Source organism: Cricetulus griseus (genome assembly GCF_003668045.3).
Source record: "Cricetulus griseus strain 17A/GY chromosome 1 unlocalized genomic scaffold, alternate assembly CriGri-PICRH-1.0 chr1_0, whole genome shotgun sequence".
NCBI lineage: Eukaryota > Metazoa > Chordata > Mammalia > Rodentia > Cricetidae > Cricetulus > Cricetulus griseus.
The window spans coordinates 88,535,081-88,558,543 of NW_023276806.1; the positions used below are offsets into that span (position 1 = coordinate 88,535,081).

At 41.7% G+C, this 23,463-nt stretch overlaps 1 protein-coding gene and 1 pseudogene across 2 annotated transcripts in view; both read left to right on the forward strand.

Annotated features, from left to right (window-relative positions):
• Plch1 (phospholipase C eta 1) overlaps positions 1–23,463 on the forward strand; it is a 207,416-nt gene that overhangs the window by 155,337 nt on the left and 28,616 nt on the right. For both annotated transcript variants that reach the window (XM_027391714.2, XM_027391717.2), the window contains exons 9-11: positions 4,905–5,025; positions 8,502–8,673; positions 17,272–17,379. In XM_027391714.2, the coding sequence (XP_027247515.1) occupies positions 4,905–5,025; positions 8,502–8,673; positions 17,272–17,379 (401 nt within the window). The remainder of the gene's footprint in view (positions 1–4,904; positions 5,026–8,501; positions 8,674–17,271; positions 17,380–23,463) is intronic.
• Positions 3,109–4,070, forward strand: LOC107979200 (annotated as a pseudogene).

Here is a 23,463-nt window from a genome sequence, read left to right on the forward strand (position 1 = left end):
CACACACACACACACACACACACACACACACACACACACACACACATCAAAGTGATTCTGTAGATTTTGTTTTATTCTATGATAATTTATCGTAGTTGCAAGACTCTCTATTGGCAATAGTGACTAAGTCAGATGACTTAATAACTGAATGCTCAAAATACTAATGTGGAAAAAAACCTCCTAAGTGATAGGTCTTGAAGTGACATTCTGCTCCCAGCTATTCAGTCCCTTGGTCACTTAATGCTCAATAATTTTCTCTTAGATGTGCATAGACATGTCCTGTGCACCTATCCTCACTGAATTCACACTGATGCTGACCCCTCATGCCAACGTTTTGGTTGTTTGAAGATAGGGCCTTCCACTGTAGCCCAGGCTGTTCAAGAACTCATTATGTAGCTCAGATTGGCCTTGGACTCACCATAATCTTTCTCCCCCAGCCTTGACAGAGCACCACAAGCTGCACTGGGCTTCATGCTTCAGTCTTTGTTTCTAGGTTTTTCTCCCACTAGCTTATGTCAGTGATGCCTCTCTTAGTACTTGGCTTGAGATTCTTCCTATTACAATAAACTGTAACCAAACAGTAAAAGTGAAACTACTCTTTCTAGAAAGTTTTTGATGAGACATTTGTACTTACTCGGGGAATTTGGCCAGTTTGTACTTACCATTTTCCTTCTCAAAGCTTTGGTTGCCATGTTAAGCTTCAGTGTACTGTGGAAAGAAAAATGGTGCTATTCAGTTCTGTAGACAGGTCCTGGCTGATAGCTTTCCGTATGTTTTCAATTAAGCTCTTCAGCATCAGCAGGTATGGGATAAGTTCCTAAGAGGAAACTTCAACACAGACTTGGGTAGATGACTGAAGTTCCTATAGCTTGCAAGCTGGAGATTCAAGCCCTGTTGATCTGGTATCCTTCAGGGAGCCTGCACCTTTTCTGACCAGCCTATGAGGGACTAAATAAAAGACAGCAGACCACAAGAAAATGACTAGACACGGTGGAAGCCTAGAACTGAAAGGGGAGAGGTTAACTTTTAAAGGAGAATCTTGCTTCGTTCATGATTAAGCCTAGCACCCCAATATTTACTTGTTTCTGAAAGCTTAAAGCTTGGTCATATGACCCCTTATACTCTCCCAACAATTTCTTTTTGTCATATAACCTGAAGTTCTTAGTTCACATTTGCAACTTGAGCATGGAGACACCAAGTCTTTATGTGCTAGTGGCACTCATCAGCCTTAGAGCTGGATGAGACCTCTTTATTCTTAAACAGCTGCATCTGACCCAAAAGAATCTGATTCATAGGATGCAGCAGGTCATAGATAGCTGAGAAGTTGAGATCTACAAATATTTTCTTAACCAGCCTTTTTCTGTGGATGATACTTTAAAAATGGAGAATGATGAATATGTGGACTATTTTCCATGGTATTATGAGCTGGGGAGCTATCTTCTTTCAAGTGTCTACTTTCATGATGTGTTCAGCTGTGATAACATTCTCCTTCAGGGTATGTTTGGTGTCTTGGGGAAGATTGACAAGTCGCTATGGTAAGGTGGACTTGGCAAACCAAGCAGATAGCCATTCATTCATCCATCCATCCATCCATCCATCCATCCATCCATCCATCCATCCATTCATTTGCTTTCCAGCCTAAATGGCTTAATGACTTGGGAGACTTTTGTTATTATGAATGACTATATTGCTGTTGATATATATATATATATATGTGTGTGTGTGTGTGTGTGGCTTACAGCTTTCTCCATTCTCCCTGAAAGCCACTATGGTAAAAACCTGTAATTCCCTTATAAAAAGCTGTTGGTTTAGGGACTTGGCTTTCAGAATGATCAGATCTTCATCAGAGTTTTGGGGGGCCTTCTGGTTAAAAAATGATCCCTGTGGTCCCTGGCTATTCTGTGTCTTGGGAACATTTGTTAAAGTATTTCTATTTTGCCAGTACCCTTCAGCTAGCTTTTACAGGAAACTTTCCTTGAGTCTGACTTTCAGTGTCTCAGTGCTATTTGTGTGTGTTGTTATCCTCAATTTACACCTGCTCAAGGAGTTCAGACATAAAAATATTAGCAATGTTCATTGTCTGTGTTTTAAACATTAGCAAAAGAACAAACACCTTATCATGACTAATGTTGTCAAAGCATGTCGATATGATAAATTAGTATTGATGTGCCTTTTATATTTTGCATTGTTTCTTTGAAGGATGTTAGTATATTATTTGCTATATCATTTCTTCTCCAAAATGGGACTGTGTGTCATGGCAACAGGTGTTGAAACTACACACAGTCATTTACTGCTTGATGGTGATGATACGTTCTAAGAAATACATCAGGCAATTTTGCCAAATATCAGAGTGTATTTACACAAATCTAAGTGGTGGGGATCAGTCCAGTATGGCTTCTTAATGTGATGAGGAGACAAAGTAAACATAATCTGTATGAAGCTGTTGCCTATGCAAAACAACATACTGTTTTCTAATAAGCTTTTTTTTATAAATTGAAAGAATGTACTGTTAAATAATGATACAAAGCATGGCACAGTAGCATGGGAACCAGTGGTTATTCATTATTATTACCAACTATTAGATACCAAACAGAATTACACATGCTATGTTTCTGTATACCTGAAAGTACAGAATATTTGTTTACACCAGCAATACCACTAACTTGAGGAATGTCTTATGCTAAGACATTCTTATGTGACATGCTATGCCACAAGATTTTAGAAATGTTCACTTCAGGCTGGGAATGATAGTGTGCCCCTTTAATCCTCAGACTTGGAAAACAGAGGCAGCCAGATCTCTGTAAGTTCAATGCCATCTTGTACTACATATTGATACCCCACCTAAATAAATAGATAAATAATAAAAAATAAAAAAATATTTCAGGGTTGGAGAGATGGTTCAGTGGTTTCAATCTCTTGCTGCGATTGGCTGATAGAGGACCAGCCAATGTGTTGTGTGTGGAGGGCATCAGATCCTATTTTCATTAAACTTCACCAGAAAAAGAGTTGATAAAATAGAGTAAGAAAGGGAAAGGGGCTCTCTGCTCCTCCCTGTTCTAGAGACAGCCGCATCTTTTCGTGCAGTGCCAGCCTCGTTCCTGAGACGCAATGGTGAAGGTCGGAGTGAACGGATATGGCCGTATTGGATGCCTGGTTGCCATGGCTGCCTTCACTACTGACAAAATGGAGATTGTTGCCATCAATGACCCCTTCATTGACCTCAACTACATGGTCTACATGTTCCAGTATGACTCTACCCATGGCAAGTTCTAAGGCACAGTCAAGTCTGAGAATGGGAAGCTTGACATCAATGGGAAGGCCATCACTGTCTTCCAGGAGCGAGTCCGCCAACATCAAATGGAGTGATGCTGGCGCCGAGTATGTTGTGGAGTCTACTGGCGTCTTCACCACCATGGAGAAGGCTGGGGCCCACTTGAAGGGCGGGGCCAAGAGGGTCATTATCTCCACCCCTTCTGCTGATGCCCCCATGTTTGTGATAGGTGTGAACCATGACAAGTACAACAACTCCCTCAAGATTGTCAGCAGTGTGTCCTGCACCACCAACTGCTTAGCTCCCCTGGCTAAGGTCATCCATGACAGCGTTGGCATTGTGGAAGGACTCATGACCACAGTCCACGCCATCCCTGCCACCCAGAAGACTGTGGATGGCCCCACCAGGAAGCTGTGGCGTGATGGCCGTGGGGCTGCCCAGAACATCATCCCTGCATCCACTGGCACTGCCAAGGCTGTGGGCAAAGTCATCCCAGAACTGAATGGGAAACTGACAGGCATGGCCTTCCGTGTTTTTACCCACAATGTGTCCATCGTGGATCTGACATGTCATCTGGAGAAACCTGCCAAGTATGAAGACATCAAGAAGGTAGTGAAGCAGGCATCCGAGGGTCCACTGAAGGGCATTCTGGGCTACACCAAGGACCAGGTTGTCTCCTGAGACTTCAATAGTGACTCCCACTCTTCCACCTTTGATGCTGGGGCTGGCATTGCTCTCAATGACAACTTTGTAAAGCTCATTTCCTGGTATGATAATGAATTCTGCTACAGCAACAGGGTGGTGGACCTCATGGCCTACATAGGCCTCCAAGGAGTAAGAAGCCCACCCTGGACCATCCACCCCCAGCAAGGACTCGAGTAAGAGAGAGGCCCTGGATACTGTTCAACAACCCCCACACTGATCATCTCCATCACAGTTTCCATCCCAGACCCCCAGAATAAGGAGGGGCTTAGGGAGCCTTACTCTCTTGAATACCATCAATAAAGTTTACTGCACACCCCACCACAAAAAAAAAAAAAAAAAAAAAAAGAAAGGGAAGGGAAAACTGTGATTAACTGGTTGCATTTAAGGAATGGGCTCACATAGTTGTGGGATGAGCCAGTCTGAAATTTTTAGACTGCCTAACCCTTAGCCAGAGATCTTGGTTAAAGGTGATACTTTAGTCGCATGGGCTCAAAGTAGGCTCAGGCAGAACTTACATGGCCTAGGTGCTTTCTGCTGCTGTGACCAATAGCAACTTTAAGATGAAGGGATTTAGCTGTTCAATTTATTTTAGTTAATAAAGAAGAACTTTTTTAGAAGACTATATTTCCAAGAGAAATTTTGGCAAATGCTAGTCTCCTTGCTAGCCTGATGTCTTTGTAAACTACAAGCACTCAAACACACACACACACACACACACACACACACACACACACACACAAATCATTTGTCATCTTTAAGTCTTTATCCTGGTAAGTATGTCAGAATGTTCAATTGTCTGTCTTTACATCTTTGTCATAACTGTAGTATGTGTAAGTTCTAGCAGTAATCATAATTGTTTCTGGCATTTCCAGAGATGTTAAGAAACCAGACAGTTTATATTGTTGATGTGATCTTCTGTTTTTGGCAGTTGACTGTTGGGATGGCCCAGATGGAGAGCCAGTGGTCCACCATGGTTATACTCTCACTTCAAAAATTCTCTTCAGAGATGTTGTGGAGACTATTAACAAGCATGCTTTCGTGAAGAATGAGTAAGTACAACACCTGGACGCTAAGCTCCACCCCTTAGCTTAGGGAGCACAGCCAAGTTAGTGTGGTTACAGAAGCACACCCTCTTCCTTGGGATCCTCACCTTCCTTCCCACTGCCCTGGTTCTCTTCCCTCTCACCCACAAAGAATGGGAACAAGTACTATGGCTTCCAAGTTTATGGGTCTTGTGACCTACTTACTCTTTAATCCCATTCTCTCTCATCCTGTCTCCTTGAAAATATCCTTTCAAAGAATGACTTCTAAATTTCTAAACCCATAACGCTTGGAAACAAGGTTTTATATATAGTAGTTTATAATTTTTTGAGACTTTATTTTTATGTGTATGAGTGTTTTGCCTGAATTTATGTCTCCGCACATGTGAATGAAGTGCCTGTGGAGGCCAGAAAAGGGCACTGGATCCCCTGGGACTGGAATTATAGACAATTCTTAGCTTCCATGTGGGTGCTGGGAATTGAACTCCAGTCCTTTGGAAAAGAATCCAGGGTTCTTAACTTCTAAACCATCCCTCCAGCCCCATAACAATTTTTTGACACTACATCATAATTTAATAATTGTGGAATGTCAGACACTTCAGGGTACTAAGGACATCCAACACAGAGAAGATCTACCATTTCTTTCACTTCACCACTTTCTCTTAATTCTCTTTTCCCCTTTGGTCTATGCTCCATACTGATGCTATGGTTTCTTTCAGAAACACGCATGCTATCGTAATTGTGGTTGTAGTATTCTTTAAAAAGCTTCTACAGCATACAGGATGTCTTCATGCCTTCACATGTGGCTTCTTTCTTCTCTTCCAGCATTGTCCTATTCCATCATTGCTCCACAGAGACCTAGAATCTGATAGCAATGATTGTCTTTTACCTTTTCCAACAAGCTTAGAACTTGTTATGTTATTCTCTGCCCCAAATACCCATCCCACAATGATACCCACATACTTTGTTTTTATACAATAAAATTATTTAAGCACCACCCCACTGGGACGTATATCTTGAGCCACAGCTGATTTACTCACTCTTTCTTGATACTTAGCTATCTGAACATGTATCTGTCATAGAGTATAACACCCTGATAAAAAGTTTGATAGTGTGCTTCCTTTTTATCGGGATGAGGTGGTAAACTCATTGAAAATATGGCACCGTTTCAGCAGTTATTGTTTTTTGTTTTTTTTTTTGTTTTTTTCTGTTTAGCAGGTACCATCAACGTGCTAAACATATGAAAAGGGATTTTTAAATTAAAGAAGCAAATTACAATTGTGATTGCATAAAATTAATATTTTAGATGCTAGTAGCCTTTAAAATTTCTGATATTTGGTCTTATTAATTAACCATGAGGTTGAAATGCTCTCTTCTAATGAGAGATTCTTTCGGCATAGCAAATTTTGTTTGTGGCATCTTTTACATGGAAGAATTTAGTGCTAAATTCAGTCTTTCAAACCCTGATTCCCATCAGTCTTACCTGTCAGTATTTCCCATTATATGAACTAGTATCACCCCCATACCTCAGATTATTGTCTCCTACCTAGGATGCTGACTTTATGTTTATGAACCCTTAGAAGAAATGTGCTTTAGGAACTGGAGAGATGGCTAAGTGGTTAAGGGTCCTGGGCTTGGTCCTCTCACATATCTGACTCACAAACAATTTTCATTCCAGGTTCAATGGCATCTAACACCCTTTTCTGGCCTTTGTGGGCAACGGGAATGCACATACATTCAGGCAAAACCCTCATGCACATAAATTAATAGAAAATAAATCTTTGAAACAGAAAACACTTTAAATGAGAATGCCATATGCTTGTTTAGGACATTAACATATTTTGATCCTTTTATTTTCCTTCTATTTTTAATGTTTCTTTTTAGCAAGGATTCTTAATTTTGGCACTATGGACATTTGGGGCAGGACTGTATGTAGTGGAGGCTCCATCTTGTGTACTGTAGAGTGTTTAGTTGCATCTCCAGCTTCTACTTACTAGGTGCTGGCAGCATCCCTAAATTGTGCCTGCCAAAACTGTCTTTAGACATTGATAAATGTCTTTTAATAAAATGAGGCTCAAAATCCCTTCCCCAGTTGAAACAGCCTTATTATTGGCAGCACTAGATACTCATGAGCTCTTTATATGTGAATTGATAATTTAAAATTTTTGCTAAAACCTATACCATTGCAAGACATCTTAGGGGTTTCCTGTTTGTTCATTTCTCTTCACAACACTCTCGAATAAAAACCCATGTGAGAGAATAACCAGCCAACAGACTACAGAGCAAGCAATCATCAGTCAGAGGCCCGGCACGGGGACTTCGTAATTGAACAGAATTTGAAGAGGTCATGGGCCATTTCAGGGAGCTTATGCTTGCCCAAAGAAATCTTTTTTCTTTATACAAATGTGTTAGGCAATTCAAATATTGGTTTGTGTAATTTGAAAGAGCTCACATATTATTTCTGAAAATACATGATAGAAAACTAAATTCTGTTTTCTTTTTTATGCTTTGGTTGCCAATCTCTCAGACTAGTTTTGGGAGTTACCTTATATTTTCTGTACATATGTGTACTGCTATATAATGGTTTTTGAGACACTTATGGGGGAGGATGTGGCAGGGAGCATGTTCACATGTCACACTGCACATATGGGGGTCAGAGAACAGCTAGTGGGAATACCTTTTCTCCTTCCACATGTGGGTGCCACGGATCAGATCCAGGCCATCAGACTTGGCAGCAACTGCCCTTACTGGCTGAGGCTGAGCCAGCTCACTGGCCCAGCTTTTTTTTGTTGTTGATGTTTAACTGAACACTGGCATTCAGTTTTATAAAAATAATTTCAGGAGGCCTGACATTTGATGCATAAATCAAAGCTGCATTATGCTATTTTCCCCTAGTTCCCAAAATGGGACTGCTATATTTTTAGAGCAAGCAACTGCCCTTAATGATATGCAGTAGTCTCTTTGATTCACTTACACTTGTGAATAAATATGAAAAAATGACATCATGAATTTTCTTTCCTTAGGTTTCACAATTTTCTCTGTCTCTGTCTCTCTCTGTCTCTGTCTCTCTCTCTCTCTCTTCTCTCCTCTCTCTCTCTCTCTCTCTCACGCATACACACCATACACACACACACACACACACACACACACACACACTCTAGAGCTTGCACACACATAATATATTTAAAAATACACTCCTCACTTTTTGCCTGACACTAAACTAAGCCATCCTGCACTATCCTGCAAGAACTAATATTTGTTTAGTCATTGCACCTGGCAAAGTGTATTTGCTTTGAGGAATTTTGGGGGGATTTTTTTTCAGTGCATTTTTAATCTTTCTCCTTTTAGCATCATTTTAATTATTATCAGTGTTGTCCATTAAGTGGTTGGGATTTTAAGAATGCAACACATACAGATTCTATTTCCAGGTTTCCACAATCCCTGTGAGCTGGCTGCACTGAACGTCCTTATTGCTGTTTCCTCAGGTTTCCAGTTATACTGTCTATTGAGAACCACTGTAGTATTCAGCAGCAGAGGAAGATTGCTCAGTACCTGAAAGGAATATTCCAGGACAAACTGGACCTGTCAACTGTAGACACAGGAGAGTGCAGGCAACTTCCAAGCCCTCAGAGTCTGAAAGGCAAAATCCTAGTGAAGGTAATTACTTCAGGGTTACAGGCTAGACATTAATGCTCAACTAAGTCTTTCTTCCTTGTTGATAATAGATACATAAATCAATTAAATAAAGAAATGGGGAAATGATTAGAATCAATACATGGGAAAGGTATCTGTCTGTGCATCTTATGTTAATGTATAGACCCACTTTCAGAGGCAACTTAGGGCTGATTGGATGCTGTGGATTTGTTTTGCTGGCTGTCCATGCTGTGAAAGCTATTTTTAGTCTGAGTGAGTTCCTCCAGAGAGGTATGTATGGCAAAGTGAGGTGCAAAAGAGGAGAAAGCTCTCTGACTCCATGTCTGAAGGCATTCTGTTTAGATTCTTTTCTTCCATTTCAAGCTCCAATAACTGTCTGTCAAAAGAAAAAAATCTTCATGGTTGGTTGGTCTTGGTTATGTGTGTGAGAAGCACTCTCTTCAAGCAGGAACATGGGCACAGACATAATGCCCCTCAGGACCTGTGTATGTGAGAGAGAGAGGGGGTGAGCAGAGTGACATTTTATCAACAGATTCTGTAAGGGAGAAAACTTAGTATAGTGAATATTATTAATGCAAACAATGGTCAGAAAGACATCTCCTTGAGTTCTCAGATTCCAGCTTTGCTATTTCACATATCTCCAGTGAGTATTTTCTTTGGTCTAAAACCTTGGATGGTTGCTTTGTTTAGAACTTAAAAAGATAAAGAACAGAGCAGTAAAAGAGGACTCTAAAAGAGACATACATGGTCCCCCAGAGAAGGGGAAAGGGACAAGATCTCCTGAGCAAATTGGGAGCATGGGGGGAGGGGAGAGGGAGCTAGGAGAATGAGAAGGGGAGGGGATGAGGGGTGAGGAGGACATAAGGGAGCAGGAAGGTTGTGTAGGGGGAAGAATAGAGGAGAGCAAAATAAGAGATATCATCAGAGAGGGAGCCAGTATAGGTTTAAAGAGAAATCAGGCACTAGGGAAATGTCCATAGATCTACAAGGATGACACCAACTAACCATCTAAGCAACAGTGGAGAGGCTATCTTATATGCCCTCCTCTGATAATGAGATTGGTGACTGACTTATATGCCATCCCAGAGCCTTTATCCAGCAGCTGATGGAAGTAGACGCATATACCCAAGCTAAACATTGAACTGAACTGGAATCCAGTTGCAGGGAAGGAGAAGTGATGAGCAAAGGGGTCAAGACCAGATTGGTGAAACCCACAGAAACAGCTGACCTGAACAAGTGGGATCTCTTGGTCCCCAGACTGATCACTGGAAAATCAGCATGGAGCTTATCCAGACCCCATGAATGTGGGTGTCAGTGAGGAGGCCTCAGAAATCTATGGGGCCTCTTGTAGTAGATCAGTACTTATCCCTAGCATAGGAATGGACTTTGGAAGCCCATTTCACATAGAGGGATACTCCCTCAGCCTAGACACATGGGGGAGGGCCTAGGCCCTATCCCAAAGGATATGACAGACTCTGAAGACCTCCCATGGAAGGCCTCACTCTCCCTGGGGAGCAGAAAGGGTATGGGATAGGTAGGGTGTTAGTGGGGGGGAAGGGGAGGAGGGGAGGAAGAGGGACCTGGGATTGACATGTAAAACAATCTAGTTTCTAATTTAAATAAAAAATGGAGAAAAAAAAAAGCAGAGCAGTAGACTAGGCTGCTTAAGAAGGATGTGTACCATGAAGGAGAGGTAACATAAGAGCCCATTGTAGGGTAGAACTCTAGTAAAGACAATGAAATATTCAGAGTTGTCAAAACCTGCTTTTCTAACAATTAAATCACAAGTATAGACCCAGAGTCCACCAGACAGCTCTTGTGTAAGTGCATTTTTGAATAAAAGGTCCTAACAACATGACAGGTAATATTAAGGTCGACTTGCCCAAGTCTGGCCAGAGGTAACTGCTATGCTGAAAACTCATTTCTGCATTCAAAACTGATGTGTTATCTCTATAATATTGTAAATGCCTCACATCCCTTACCCAACTATCAGGAAATTAAATGTAGACTGAAGCCCTCTGATTAAAATCTTTCCTTTTGGCTGGGCACAGTGACACATTTTTTTTAATACCAGCACACAGGAGGAAGAGGTAGGTAGATTTCTGTGAGTCTGATGTCAGTCTGGTCTACATAGTGTGTTCTAAGCCAGTCAGAGGTATATAGTAAGACTGTATCTCAAAAAAAAATCTTGCTTTCTGGACAGTGGAAATTAAGATAGATGTTTGGTGTCCCAGGGCTTATGGGTACTAGATTGAATTAGGTAGAGGGTCTGAGGCAGTCTTTGAAAGGGTGGCAGCAGTATGAGCTATGGGCATCCCAAATGCATCTGATGTCCATTCACTATTGGCAATGTTTCTTAGAAGTGAAGGAAAAAGCTGGGCCTGGTGGCACATGTCTTTACTCCTAGCTCTCAGGAGGCAGAGGCAGAGGCAGTAAGGCTGTCATTGAAGGCAGCCTGTGATATCTTCTGTCTGAAAAAAAGGTGATGAATGAATATAAAAATGAATAAAACTGAAGTTTGACTGATGTGTTCCAGCATGTTCTCACTTAAAGCAAAAGCAACACTGCTCTGGCAGAATAGTCTCCAGCTCAAAGGCAGCATGGGAAGCCTACTTAGCACTCAGGAGGTTGACACCAGAAGTGTAGAAAGAGTTGTATCTACAAGGAATGTGTTTGTGTTCCTAAAAAATAAGCAAAAAGTTGCTTTTGAGCAAATACAACATATTTGACAGCTTTCCCCCAGTTGCTATTGCTAAAAGTAGGGGTTGTTCTTTGCTCTGGGGCTCCTAGTTTTGCAGGAGGGGTATTACTATTGCTCTGGGCCCCACAGAAGATAGTTTGAAGCTGAGAGGTATCCAGTAATATTTCCATGTTCCATTATGAATCACCCCCAAGCTTAGAGTGTAACAAATAGTATGCAGACCAGAAAAAAACTTCCAGAAGGCACCTGGATCATCCTTCCTTTACATCTACTCTGTCTAAATTTATTTGCACCACACAAGATTTCACCCAATTTTATTCTTTTTTATGCTTTAATTTGCTTTTATGTTTTATAACTGAAAAAAATTTTCATAACAATATATTTTTAGCATACCCCCTATACTCCTCCCAGGTCCTCTCCATCTCCCCTAACTACAAACCCTTTTGAAAACAGTCAAGGGGCATGGCTTTAATCTCAGCACTCAGGATGCAGAGGCAATCAGATCTCTGTGAGTTCCAGGACAGCCTTTTCTACATAGTGAGTTCTAAGACATCCAGGGCTAGGAGAGATCCCCTCTCAAAACAAACACATACATACAGTTCTCTACAAAAACAGAAGGCCAAAATAGACGAGCAAAAAAACACATAGACAAAAAATGCCAAAGCAAAGCAATATGAGATGAAAAGTCTACAAAAACCCATTGAGTTCATTTTGTGTTGACCAATTATTTCTGGGCATGGAGCCTATCCCAAATTATTTTCCCCTTTACAACAGGGGATCAATTATAGATAGCTTCTTGATTAGTGGCAAGGACACATGTCCAGTTCTCCCTCTTAGCACTTGGACCCCATTGCACCATCATTGAACAAACTTCTTGCAGTAGACAGGAACTAACACAGAAACCCATGCCTGGACCATGTGCTGGGAGAGTTGGAGCACTCAGCCCTAAATGGGATGCATTCATCAAACCTCTCCCACCTCTGAGCTCAGGGATCTATATTGAAGAGGAAATAGAAAGATTGTAGGAGACAGAGGTGATGGATGACACTAAGGAAACAGTGTCTTCCAGACACAACAGGGCTGATGCACATATAAACTCACAGAGACTTTGACAACACACACACGGCCTGCACAGGTTCAAGAGAGACAAGATTCTAATCATATCCTTTATCTCTCTCCATGGGTAGCTGTTAATAAAATATGTTAAGGTAATGCTCTTGGCAGGGCATGGTAGTGCATGCTTGTAGCCCAATTACTTGGGAGGCTGAGGCAGGAAGACCGAAAGCTGAAAACCTGACTGGGCTACGGAGAGCAAGATCTTGTCTCAAAAAACGAACCAAACCAGCACTGCTTTTTTTTTTTTTTTTACAAAGCTTTTCTTCCTTCCTGGATACAGTATGTTTGTGAACCAAGGAATATGGGAAAGATGGCCAAAAATATGGGTGTTTAGAAATATCTTCTAAATACATCCCAAAAGCAAAGAGCTCCTCTAGTCGGTATTCTTTTGTTTTTATTCCTTCATCCCATGCCACCCTGAAACAAAAGGGAATTGAAGCCTGTGCTGCTGCATTCCTCATGCCTGGCTGCCATGGTACCCATCCATCCTCTGGATCTGGAATCAAATTGCATCATTCAAGAACAGTTATTCTTAACTTGGTGATGCTTTTGTGTTTATTAGTTTTGTCCTATTGAACATTATTTTAATGAATTTGTTTTTGATGCTATTAAAAAAAAAAAAAACCCTGCTGTCTGTTCACAGGTCTACCTTGGTATCTGTCATTATGCCCAACAAAAAGTTGACTCTGAGTAACTGGTTGGTGGTGAATGTATGAAAGATACTGATATCATTGTGTCTATGGTTGCTGAGTGCATCTGGCCACCTCTTGAGTCCTTGCAATATTGTCATAAAAGCTCTACAAATATTGTCTTAAGAAAAGAAAAATGAGATCATATTCTGGGAGCTTTCTGCATAGTTAATACCTAAAATCATATTTATATATATTTGAACATTCTAATTCTGAACAGTCCTGCTATAATTGGACCTGAGTGTTTGTGGGGTGTAGCTCTTAGTGGAATGCTTGCCCAGCATGTGTGGATCAGTTCCTGTCACTGCCTAAACTGGGCTTGGTGATGTACACCTGAAATTCCTGTACTAAGGAGTGGAGGCAGGAGGATCAGTAATTTAAGATCATCTACAACTACAAAGTGAGTTCAATGACAGCCTGTAGTATATAAGACCCTGTCTAAAACATTGCACAAATTTGTTTTAGCTACGCCTGTCTTAGAAAGGCTATTCTGTAAGTTGGAGAACATATTTAAGTCTCCAAATCCTAAAAACTTTATCTGAATGCAAACTTTACTTTTATTACACTATTATATAATTATTTTGAAGTTATAAGCCTAGGGTCAAGGGCTTTGGGTGTTCAGGAGTGTTTGGGACAGGGACAGCAGGTGAGCTCCCTCACAATCTGAAAAAACATTTGTGTGCACAAATCAGTTACAAAGTTCATTGTGTACTTAAAATTTTTCTATCTCTGTTTTGAGCTAAGAATGATAGATAATTGGTTTTTCAACCTTTCTTAAAAGTAGGGGTACACCCTGCTTACAAATGAATCATCAGGGGAACCTTCCTCTGGTATTGAAGAAGAAACAGAGGAGGGGTCAAAACTGAGCCCGTCCTGCTGAGGGATGGTGGAAGAGGCCAATGGTAGCCTTTCTGCCAACAGTTCCTAAGGCCACTGTATGAATGGTGAGGTTATAGGCAATGATCGCTGTCCCTTGTTGCTTTGCAAAAGGTATTTTCACTGGATTACTTTTACCCAGGACTCTATTTGTGAGTATATTAGGTGTCTATGGATACCAAGCAAATTGCCCCCAAGTTTATCAAATTGAAGTAGCAGACATTAACATCTAGTCCCTGCTGGGTTTTCAGCACAAAGCTGTGGAGAAGGTGTTAGGTGGAACCGCAGTCACCTCAAGGCAGACAGGGGAGAGGAAGATGTACTTCGGGGATCAGTTGGCAACAGTAGCTGGCATGTTCTGGCAGGATGTTTGCCTAGAGACTTCTATTTTTTTTTTTTTGCTACATGGTTCTTTATGCTTAATAGCTTATGTGTGTGTGTGTGTGTGAGAGAGAGAGAGAGAGAGAGAGAGAGAGAGAGAGAGAGAGAGAGGAGAGGGAGAGAGAGAGAAAGAGAGAGAGGGAGAGAGAGGAGAGAGAGAGAGAGAGAGAGAGAGAGAGAGAGAGAGAGAGAGAGAGAGAGAGAAGGAGGGAGGGAGGGAGGGAGAGAGAGAGGGAGAGATGGATGAATATGGAAGGATAAGTAGGATATAGGTTCAGGTATTGCACAATATCGTTTTTCTGGGTTCTCTGTGTTTAGAAGTGGTCACTGAGTCCAGTCCACATCCAAGAAGAGAGTATTGCAGTAGGACAGAGACAGGAGACAGAGACATTGGTGATATTTTGGAGGCTGCCCACCACAACAGCCTCAACCACTTACCTCAGAGCCTGGTTCTGCTCACCCCTTCCCTACAACATATTGTGGGAGCAACTCAAATATCCTCTTACTATTCTTTCTGCTCTCAAGCCAGAAGTCTACCAATGTAGATAGCTACCTCAGAGCTCAGCTCTCTCTTATCAGACCCCCTTGGCATTGTCTTCTCTTGGCTTTTTTTCTTTTTTTTTTTTTTTAACTTTTTTCTGAGTGTAAATTGGGAAATACAGAAGAGGGGAACAAAACCCATAGAGGTGCTTACTCTTAAAATTTTTTGTGTGTATGCATGTGTACATCTATGTGTGTGCCTGTGGGACACAGGTGCAGGTGAGAGGACAGCCACAAGGGTCAGTACTTGTTTTCCACCCTGTTTGAGGCAGCCCTATGAGTTTCCGGGTGTTCTCTTGTGTCGCCTCCCATCTTGACAATGAAGCCCTGAGATAATAGACACAAGCTAATGACACCCTGCTTTACATGGCTCCTGGGGGTCCAAAGTCAGATCCTCATGCTTCAGTAAGTGTTTTACCCCTGAGCTTCTCCCCAACCCTGGATACTATTAACAGTTGACTGTCTCCACTTCCAAATTATTCTCCGGTGATCTTATAGGTCACTGGGATCTATTGGGTCCCACAGACTGTCCACCTCTTGTGTCTGTACTGAACCTGTACTGGTTTCTTTCCCTTAGGTCACATAGCATTTATGTTTACCTTACATATTATAAATAGCCTAGAGGTGATTTGAGGTAAACAGGAGGATATATATAAAGGGTGACGTGCAAATACCAACCTGTGTTGTAGGAACGACTTGAACATCTTTGGGATTTGGTGTCTGGGAAGTGTGCAGAGCCGATCTCTCATGGATGCTTGAGGATGTATGTAATATTGTATAGCTCAAATTAGAAATGCAATTGTGTAGCTCAAATCTCCCCTGTGGCAGGTTCCTGATTTCTAAAGTTTTCTGGATGACTTGAGAGTGGTCTGGTCCTGAGGACTATAGTGTAAGCTCCATAGTGGTCCATGAAAGCAGGACACCAGCAGGCACCTGACAAGAGCAGCTTTACCCTCAGAGGACAGCAGGCTGCTCTGGGGCTATAGTGTCTTTTGGCTGCTAAAACAAAATGTCTTAGTCTGGGTAACTTTAAAACAACTGAAGTTTATTTCTCTATTCTACAGGCTGAAAAGCCTAACATCCAGGTTCTGTAATTCTCTTTTTCTTTCCCTCCCCTCCCTCACTCCCCTTTCCTTCCTTCCTTTCTTCCTTCCTTCCTTCCTTCCTTCCTTCCTTCCTTCCTTCCTTCCTTCCGTCCTTCCTTTCTTCTTTCCTTTTTCCACCTTTCTTCTCTCTCTCTCTCTCCCTCCATCCCTCCCTCTTTTTCGCTCCTACTCCCTGACTCACTCTGTAGTCAAGGCTCTCCTGGAACTCACTATATAACCAGGTTGGTCTCCAGGATAGTCTCAAATTCAGCTCAGACGTCCTTTGTCAACCTCTTAAGTATTAGGATTATAGTTGTGAGCCAGGCTGGCATGTTTAGTGTCTGGTGAAGGAGGGTCTGCTCCTCATAGATATATTTCCATAATGGAAGAGATAAGGAACTTAGGGGACCCCTCTTCATTTAATCACTTCCCAGAGGCCTGATTTATTCATGATGTCAGCAACAATACCTGTAGTATAGGTTCAAGCATCTGAGGGGACACCAGTACTCAGATTGTGGAAGTCGCACAATCAGATGGCATGATGCATATTGTTGGGAGTCAGACATTAGTCTGAATTTTAAAGATACAATATTATTAATTCATTACATTTAATTTAAGGTAAGGATGTCCTTAGGATAAAAGTTCTTCCCATCTTTGTTTTGTCTTTCCTCCAGACTATTTTGTCTTTCCTCCAGACTATCTGCTTTCTAGCTATTTGAAGTAATGATGGGTCATTGCATAGATACTTCATTTTGTACTCAATTTTCCCCATAAAAATTATGGTTCATAGAGCAGAAAATGTACCTTACCCCTTAGTTACTTAAGTGTATAATTGGGTATTGCTAAAAATACACAAAATGTTATGCAATCAGAAGTGTTTTCATCCATATCCACCATATCATTTCAGCAACAGCCAATTACTTCCTGCCTCCTGTCCCCAGCACCATCCTGCTTTCTGTCTCTGGTTTTGGTGTCTGGGTACCATATGCAAAGTTTGTCTTTGGATTATGTCATCTGGCATAATGCCTTCAAGATTCATTTATGTTGTTATGTGTATCAGGATTTTATTCTTTTAAAAGGCTGAGTAATATTCCAAATGAAAAGAGCAGATTTTCTTTGTCTATTCACCTATCAATGGACATTGGTTTACCTCTACTTTGGGGCTGTTGAGAATTTATTTTCATTTCAAATGGGATGTTTTTATCTATTTCAGGGCAAGAAGTTGCCTTATCACCTTGGGGATGATGCAGAGGAAGGAGAAGTTTCTGATGAGGACAGTGCAGATGAAATTGAAGATGAGTGCAAGTTCAAGCTACATTATGTGAGTTGCTGGCTAAACACTCCTTTGCCTTTCACTAACTACAGATAGAATGGGGCCCCAAGTTGGTGCTGTGTTGGACACTCCACAAATATGGCATCTAAAGAGTGAAAGGATGTTCTTTTAAAATTACTCTGTGTGCTGGCTCCCAGCAGTGAGTAAGTGGGAGAATCTATGCCTTAGAACTGAGAAGCATGTTTGCGATGAACCCTTCTGTCTTAGGGTTTCCATCACGTGACTAGACACCGTGACCATTGCAACTCTTATAAAGGAAAACATTTAATTTGGGGCTGGCTTATGTTTCAGAGGGTTAGTCTATTTCATCATGGCAAGAAGCATGGTGGCATGCAGGTAGACATGGTGCTGGAGGAGCTGAGAGTTCTACATCTGGATCTGCAGGCAGCAGGAAGAGAGAGACACTGGGCTCAGCTTGAGCATCTGAGACCTCAAAGCCCATTTCCAGTGACACACTTCCTCCAACAAGGCCACACCTCCTCATAGTGCCATTCCCTATAAGCCTATGGGGGCCATTTTCATTCAAACCACTATACCATCCTTCCTTTTTTCAGGGACAAACCTTATAATAGGGCTGGGAGTCAAACTGGTTGAACTGTCAGTCTTCTTGATGAACATGAGTAGGTGTGGCCTTTCCTCCCCTTCCAAATACTGGCTGCCCACTGTGGTACCTTAGGCTGGTTCCAGGCCCCAGCTGCACCTGGGTCTGCTTTTTTAAGATGCCAAACCCCTCACTGAGAAAGTGTGCCTTGACCTCAATGATTCTCAAGCACTTCTTACAATGGGACACTTGGCTGGATGTTCAATTGGCCACATCCTCAGTAGAGTGGCATTTGAAGTTAGCCATCTGCCCCGGGATCTGGACCTCTTCTTAAATGCAGGACTCTCTGTGCAGAAGATAAGTTAGTTATTTTGATATGTAAAGGAGGGGGCTCAGTTTAAACCTGCAGAATTATAAGATTTGAAGAAATGCTGTTCCTGTCACTGTCACTGGTCACATGATTTCTGGTGCCACATAACAAGCCCAAAGCAGTGGAGGCTTTGCTGTGTAGTTTCATTTCTACAGAAAAGTGGTATTTAGTGGACATCAGAACCATTATTCTGTCCCCAGATACATTTTGTATAATTTCTCCTAATATACACCATTACCCTGAATTCAACAATTATGTTGTTACAACAAGACACTATCTTCTAAATTACACTAACTCTGATGCCTCACCTCAGAGGTGGTAGTAGTAGATGACATTATTTTCAAAGGAGACAAGAGTTTAATGACAGCTGAAGTCCCCATAGACATTTCGTTCTTGGCTATAAAGTGCTTTAAAGAGGGAAATGGCAAAGATTCAGCTTGAAGAGAGTGAAAATTGTGATCTGAATTCATCCCTTCCCTTTTAGGAGTTTCTATTAACTCAGTTAAATACCCATAACTAATAGGTCACAAAAACCTAGATAGTTTCATAACTGAAAAATATAGTAACTACGTTAATTTTTTTAAATATTTGATTTTCTAGGTATTTGCTGTCTTTGTAACTGACTCCTTCTGATTATGAATAAGTCTTATTTAAAAAACCAGGTCTTTCTGATTCTCATTCTCGTGCATCTTGTCCTTCAGATCTCTGGGTTGCTAGCTGCCTAGTCCACCATCTGAAAGAGGAAGCAGAAGCCCATGCATATCACCTGTTTGGGGAAAGCTCTTCTGGGGAGGTGGGAAGTGGTAACTACTATTACCATGACAATGCAGTTATCAACCGCTGCCTGCAATGGAAGCTGAGCTAGTTCTTAGGTCCACTTGGCGGTATCAGTTTTTCTTTGAGTCTGTTGAGACTTTTTTATGGTACTCAGGGTTGAATCCAGGTCCTGTTGTTTGCTGGCCAAGTACTTTACCACTGAACTATGTCCCAAGCCTTCTTTTGACTTTTTTTTTCCGAAATAGGGTTTCTCTGTGGCTTTCGAGGCTGTCCTGGAACTAGCTCTTGTAGACCAGTTCAAGACCTGGTCTTGAACTCACAGAGATCCACCTGCCTCTGCCTCCCGAATGCTGAGACTAAAGTCATGTGCTACCAACGCCCAGCCTTCTTTTGACTTTTTATCTTGGGGCACAGTCTCACTTTGTTGCCAAGGCCTTGAACTTGCCAATCCTCCTGTAATAGCTGGGATATCAGCTTATGTCACCGTTGTTAACAATCTTCTACTTTTCTACAGTAAATGTCTGTGGTTGTGAAATTTCATTGTAGCACAGCTCTGTGGAAACAGATTAGTATTTGCACCTGTACCCTCCAAGGATTTCTGCTTGTGCCCATATTCTCCTGGCTGTTTTCTATGCTCTGAAATGGATAAATGCTTTAATATGCCCCCACAAGGATAGTCATGACCATTCATTTGACCTGAATATAGCTAGGCAGCACCATATTTAAAAGGCTTTACAGAGGCTTCCTTGTTGTACATTAAAGAAGAAAATACACACACACACACACACCATTTCTAGTAGAAATCTATAAATTTCTTATGCAACCCTTTTCCTGTATTTTTGAGCTCTTTTGAGAAAAGACACTGAATGCCCTATTTAGAATTTAGGAGTATTCTAACTAGCCTGTTTATACTCTACTGGATACTTGGGAGCTCAGCTATCTTAGCTATGTGGCAGATTTAAGGATGCTTGATCATATTTCTACAAAACAAAGTACAGTGTAGGTTGTTTGTATGGACCAGCCATTACCCACAAAGCCATTTCTGTAAAGGAAGCCCTTAGCCTCAGCTGTAAGTTGAAAGTATATGGTTAGATTTATATGCCATATCTAAATCAGTATAATACAGAAAGCTTTTGGCACAATTCATGGACACCAGGACATTAACTTTCATGAGCTTATTAAGATATTTCATGCATGTCACCAATTTGTACTGGGCATTTCCTTTTGGAGATGCGCCATCATAGTTGTTGGTGTTAGATGACATTGGAGTGAATAAAATAGATGAAAGTTCTTGTCTTCCTGGGATTTAAACATTAATCAAAGAGCAAGGAGACACATAAGAAACAAAGCAAATAACTGAAATATATAATATGTTAGATATAAGTGCTACAGGAAAAAGTGTGTGTGTGTGTGTGTGTGTGTGTGTGTGTGTGTGTGTGTGTGTGTGTGTTGAATTTTTAGAGGGGATGTCTATATAAAACTTTCCTTAAAAGTTACATTTAATGAAAGATTTGAAGAAAAAAAAAACGAATTAGCCAGGGGAGAAAGTTCTAGGCAGAATGAACCCCAAGGCCAACAGTAGAGCAAGTGTAGTGGCTCACCCAACATTACCTGCTGAGCAGGAGGCAGGCTCTCCTAACCTGTCAGCTGTTCAAACCCCATGACGATTTTGTTATGTGATGAATGTTTTTGGCTGTACTTGGCTCCTCTAAGCTTCTGTTTTGTATTACTTTGTAGCTTCAGTCACAGAGTAAATCTGGCTCATGACATATAAGCCACAGGGTAAAGCCAGTGTTCAGTGACCCAAGAATCACACAGCTCAGAGACTTAAGGGACAATTTCCTCCCAGCCACAGTACAATAATCTAGCAGATTTGATTCCAGGCAGCCCGATCACCATTATTCATAGTTATGGGACCCCCTGCACCAGTGGGGTCTCTCCTGGATTTCAATTTCATTGATTATTTTTCTTTTTCTGTTGATCTTTTCAGATATTTTTCTTAAAACTCTCTGAATCTGTGTTTAGCCAGGGCACAACAGCAGCTCTCTCTTGCACGAAGCTCATCCTACAGACACCAAGCCTTTCAGTCCAAATTGAACCCCAGTGCACCCCATTGTGTTCCATTATACTGTACACTGTTATTCACTCCAGCTCTCACTGAACATTGTAATAATTTTCCCCTCCCCACAACTATAGTTGCAACTTCGTTTTCTTTCCTCTGAAACATTTTAAGAAGACTTGTGAATGTTGTTAGTATCAAACATAACAGCATTCATAGAACGGTTGAGCTATCTCTTGGGGCTCTGAGGTTGTGCTACTCCTGTGTCCACTCTGAAATGAAATGACACGTACTAAGCAGTAGGTCATGTCCTAGCAACAAGTTACAAGGATTAGATGAGGTAGCCTGGAAGATTCCAGTTCTTTTTACTCTGTGATATGATTCTTGAATGGAAGAACATGTTTTATGGAGAGTAAAGGAACTGGTGGGAGAGGGCCGAAGTGAATGCAGACTCAGATAGCTGGAAAGCAGCTGTATCTCACCCCATGCCTAGGAAATGGACTTGAAGTTATAAGGCAATCAAAGGAGCAGCTAGGATATTTGCTTCCTGTTGCTAGAGTCCAGCACTAATAAGCAGGGAAGAAAAGGCATTTGGGGATGTAGAGATGGCCCCCATATCTTGTTTTCTGGTTTCATTTTTAAAGAGAAGGTCCCAAACTGCATAGAGGTGTGGCAAGGAGCTTTCAAGAGTGCTAGTGCCTGTGCTCCACACCAGAGATTATGACATGTCACCTGGGAATCTTGCCCACTGCGCTGGTGACTCCAGTGTCTAGTGAAACATCAGTGTATCAGTGTTCTCTGGCTCTCTCTCTCTCTCTCTCTCTCTCTCTCTCTCTCTCTCTCTCTCTCTCTCTCTCTCTCCCCCTCCCTCCCTCTCTCTCTCTCTCTACCCCCAGCTCCTTCCTAGACTGGAGTGGGGCAACCATGTTTCCAAATGGTGCCTTAGGAAAAATGTGCTGGGGGAAAATGAGAATGTGTCTGTAATTGATTAATTGATTATTTGATTGATTGATTGATTCATTGATGGATAGCAGAGATTCCTAGATCAGACTCATTTTCTTCAAAAACTGAATTAGGGAGAAACCACAGCTGATCATGTTAAATGACGATTCTCCCTCTTCTCACTGCAGCATCCTGCCTCTGGCCCAGGGAATAAAAGAATGAGATACACATGGGTCTCATCTTTGGTCTCTACCACAGCTGCACAGTGGCAGCTAGGTCTCGAGGTCAGGTGTCTGCCTGAATTGTCTTTCAGTGAGTGCTGTTGGGCTCTGGGACTGAATGATAACACAGCAATGAAACCTCAGCTGCATATTTCTTTGTTCCTTGTGGCTGCGAATTTTGTAGTGATGAAAATCTCGGAAAGGAAAAAAAGGCAGGACTCTCATTCCTTTGGCAAATCCCCACATTTAGAGGACGTGAAGTGAATCATAAGCTCTTGTGATAGGCATTTGCTATTCCACCAGCGCCGGTCACCCTGGGCTTTGTAGCTTTAGTCCTGCTCTTCTCACGTGTCAACAGTTCGGCTCTTCATTGTGTCCAGCTTTCTGTGAGGCCCTGAGCAAGGAAAAGAAGTGGTGGAGGGACCCTCTGTGATTGGCTCTGGCATTCTAGATGTTCTTGCAAGCTTTGCCTTGCAAGCTTTCTCTTTCTGACTCCACAGGTCCTTCCCTCCAAGCGCAGGAGCGCTTGATCAAATATACTAGGAGTTAGAGATCTTATAGCTCTGCTGTTGGGTCTGCTCATGGCCTCAAGTGAAACGTACTCAAGTTTCCTACAGAGAGATTTCAGACTATTTCCCACGTTTTACAAAGGGAATGATGGTTGGGTAAAATATGAGCCAACTCAGCATCAGCTTGTCTCAGAAATTCATCTCTTTCTGCAACAGTGTCAAAGGAATGGCTGCTGCGTTGCTTAGGAAGTGTTATAGCTTGTCCCAATATCATAAGGCCGTGCTTGCATGCACTTCTGAGGCTTTCTTTGTCGGTGTCATTGTGAGTGGGACTTGACAGGCCCTCATTCTTCCCTCAGAGGGTGGTGAGTGGTTCAGATGACGTGCTGTTAAAGGACATTGCTTTGTCAGGTGGCCGGGCACAGAGTTCATACTTGCACTTTCCAGGCAGGCACACCATGTTGTTTTGAGCTTTCATTTATTGCATTTGACAGATATTGCATTTTTTAGCCAGTGTTTTTGCTCCGATGTTGCAATGAAAAAGCATAATCAGCCCAATTTTCCACACAGCATGTGCTCATATTGTGTCTCTGGCCCTTTTTTTGTAACTCTTACAATATTTTAAGCTTTATGATCATGTTGTCATCATGTGG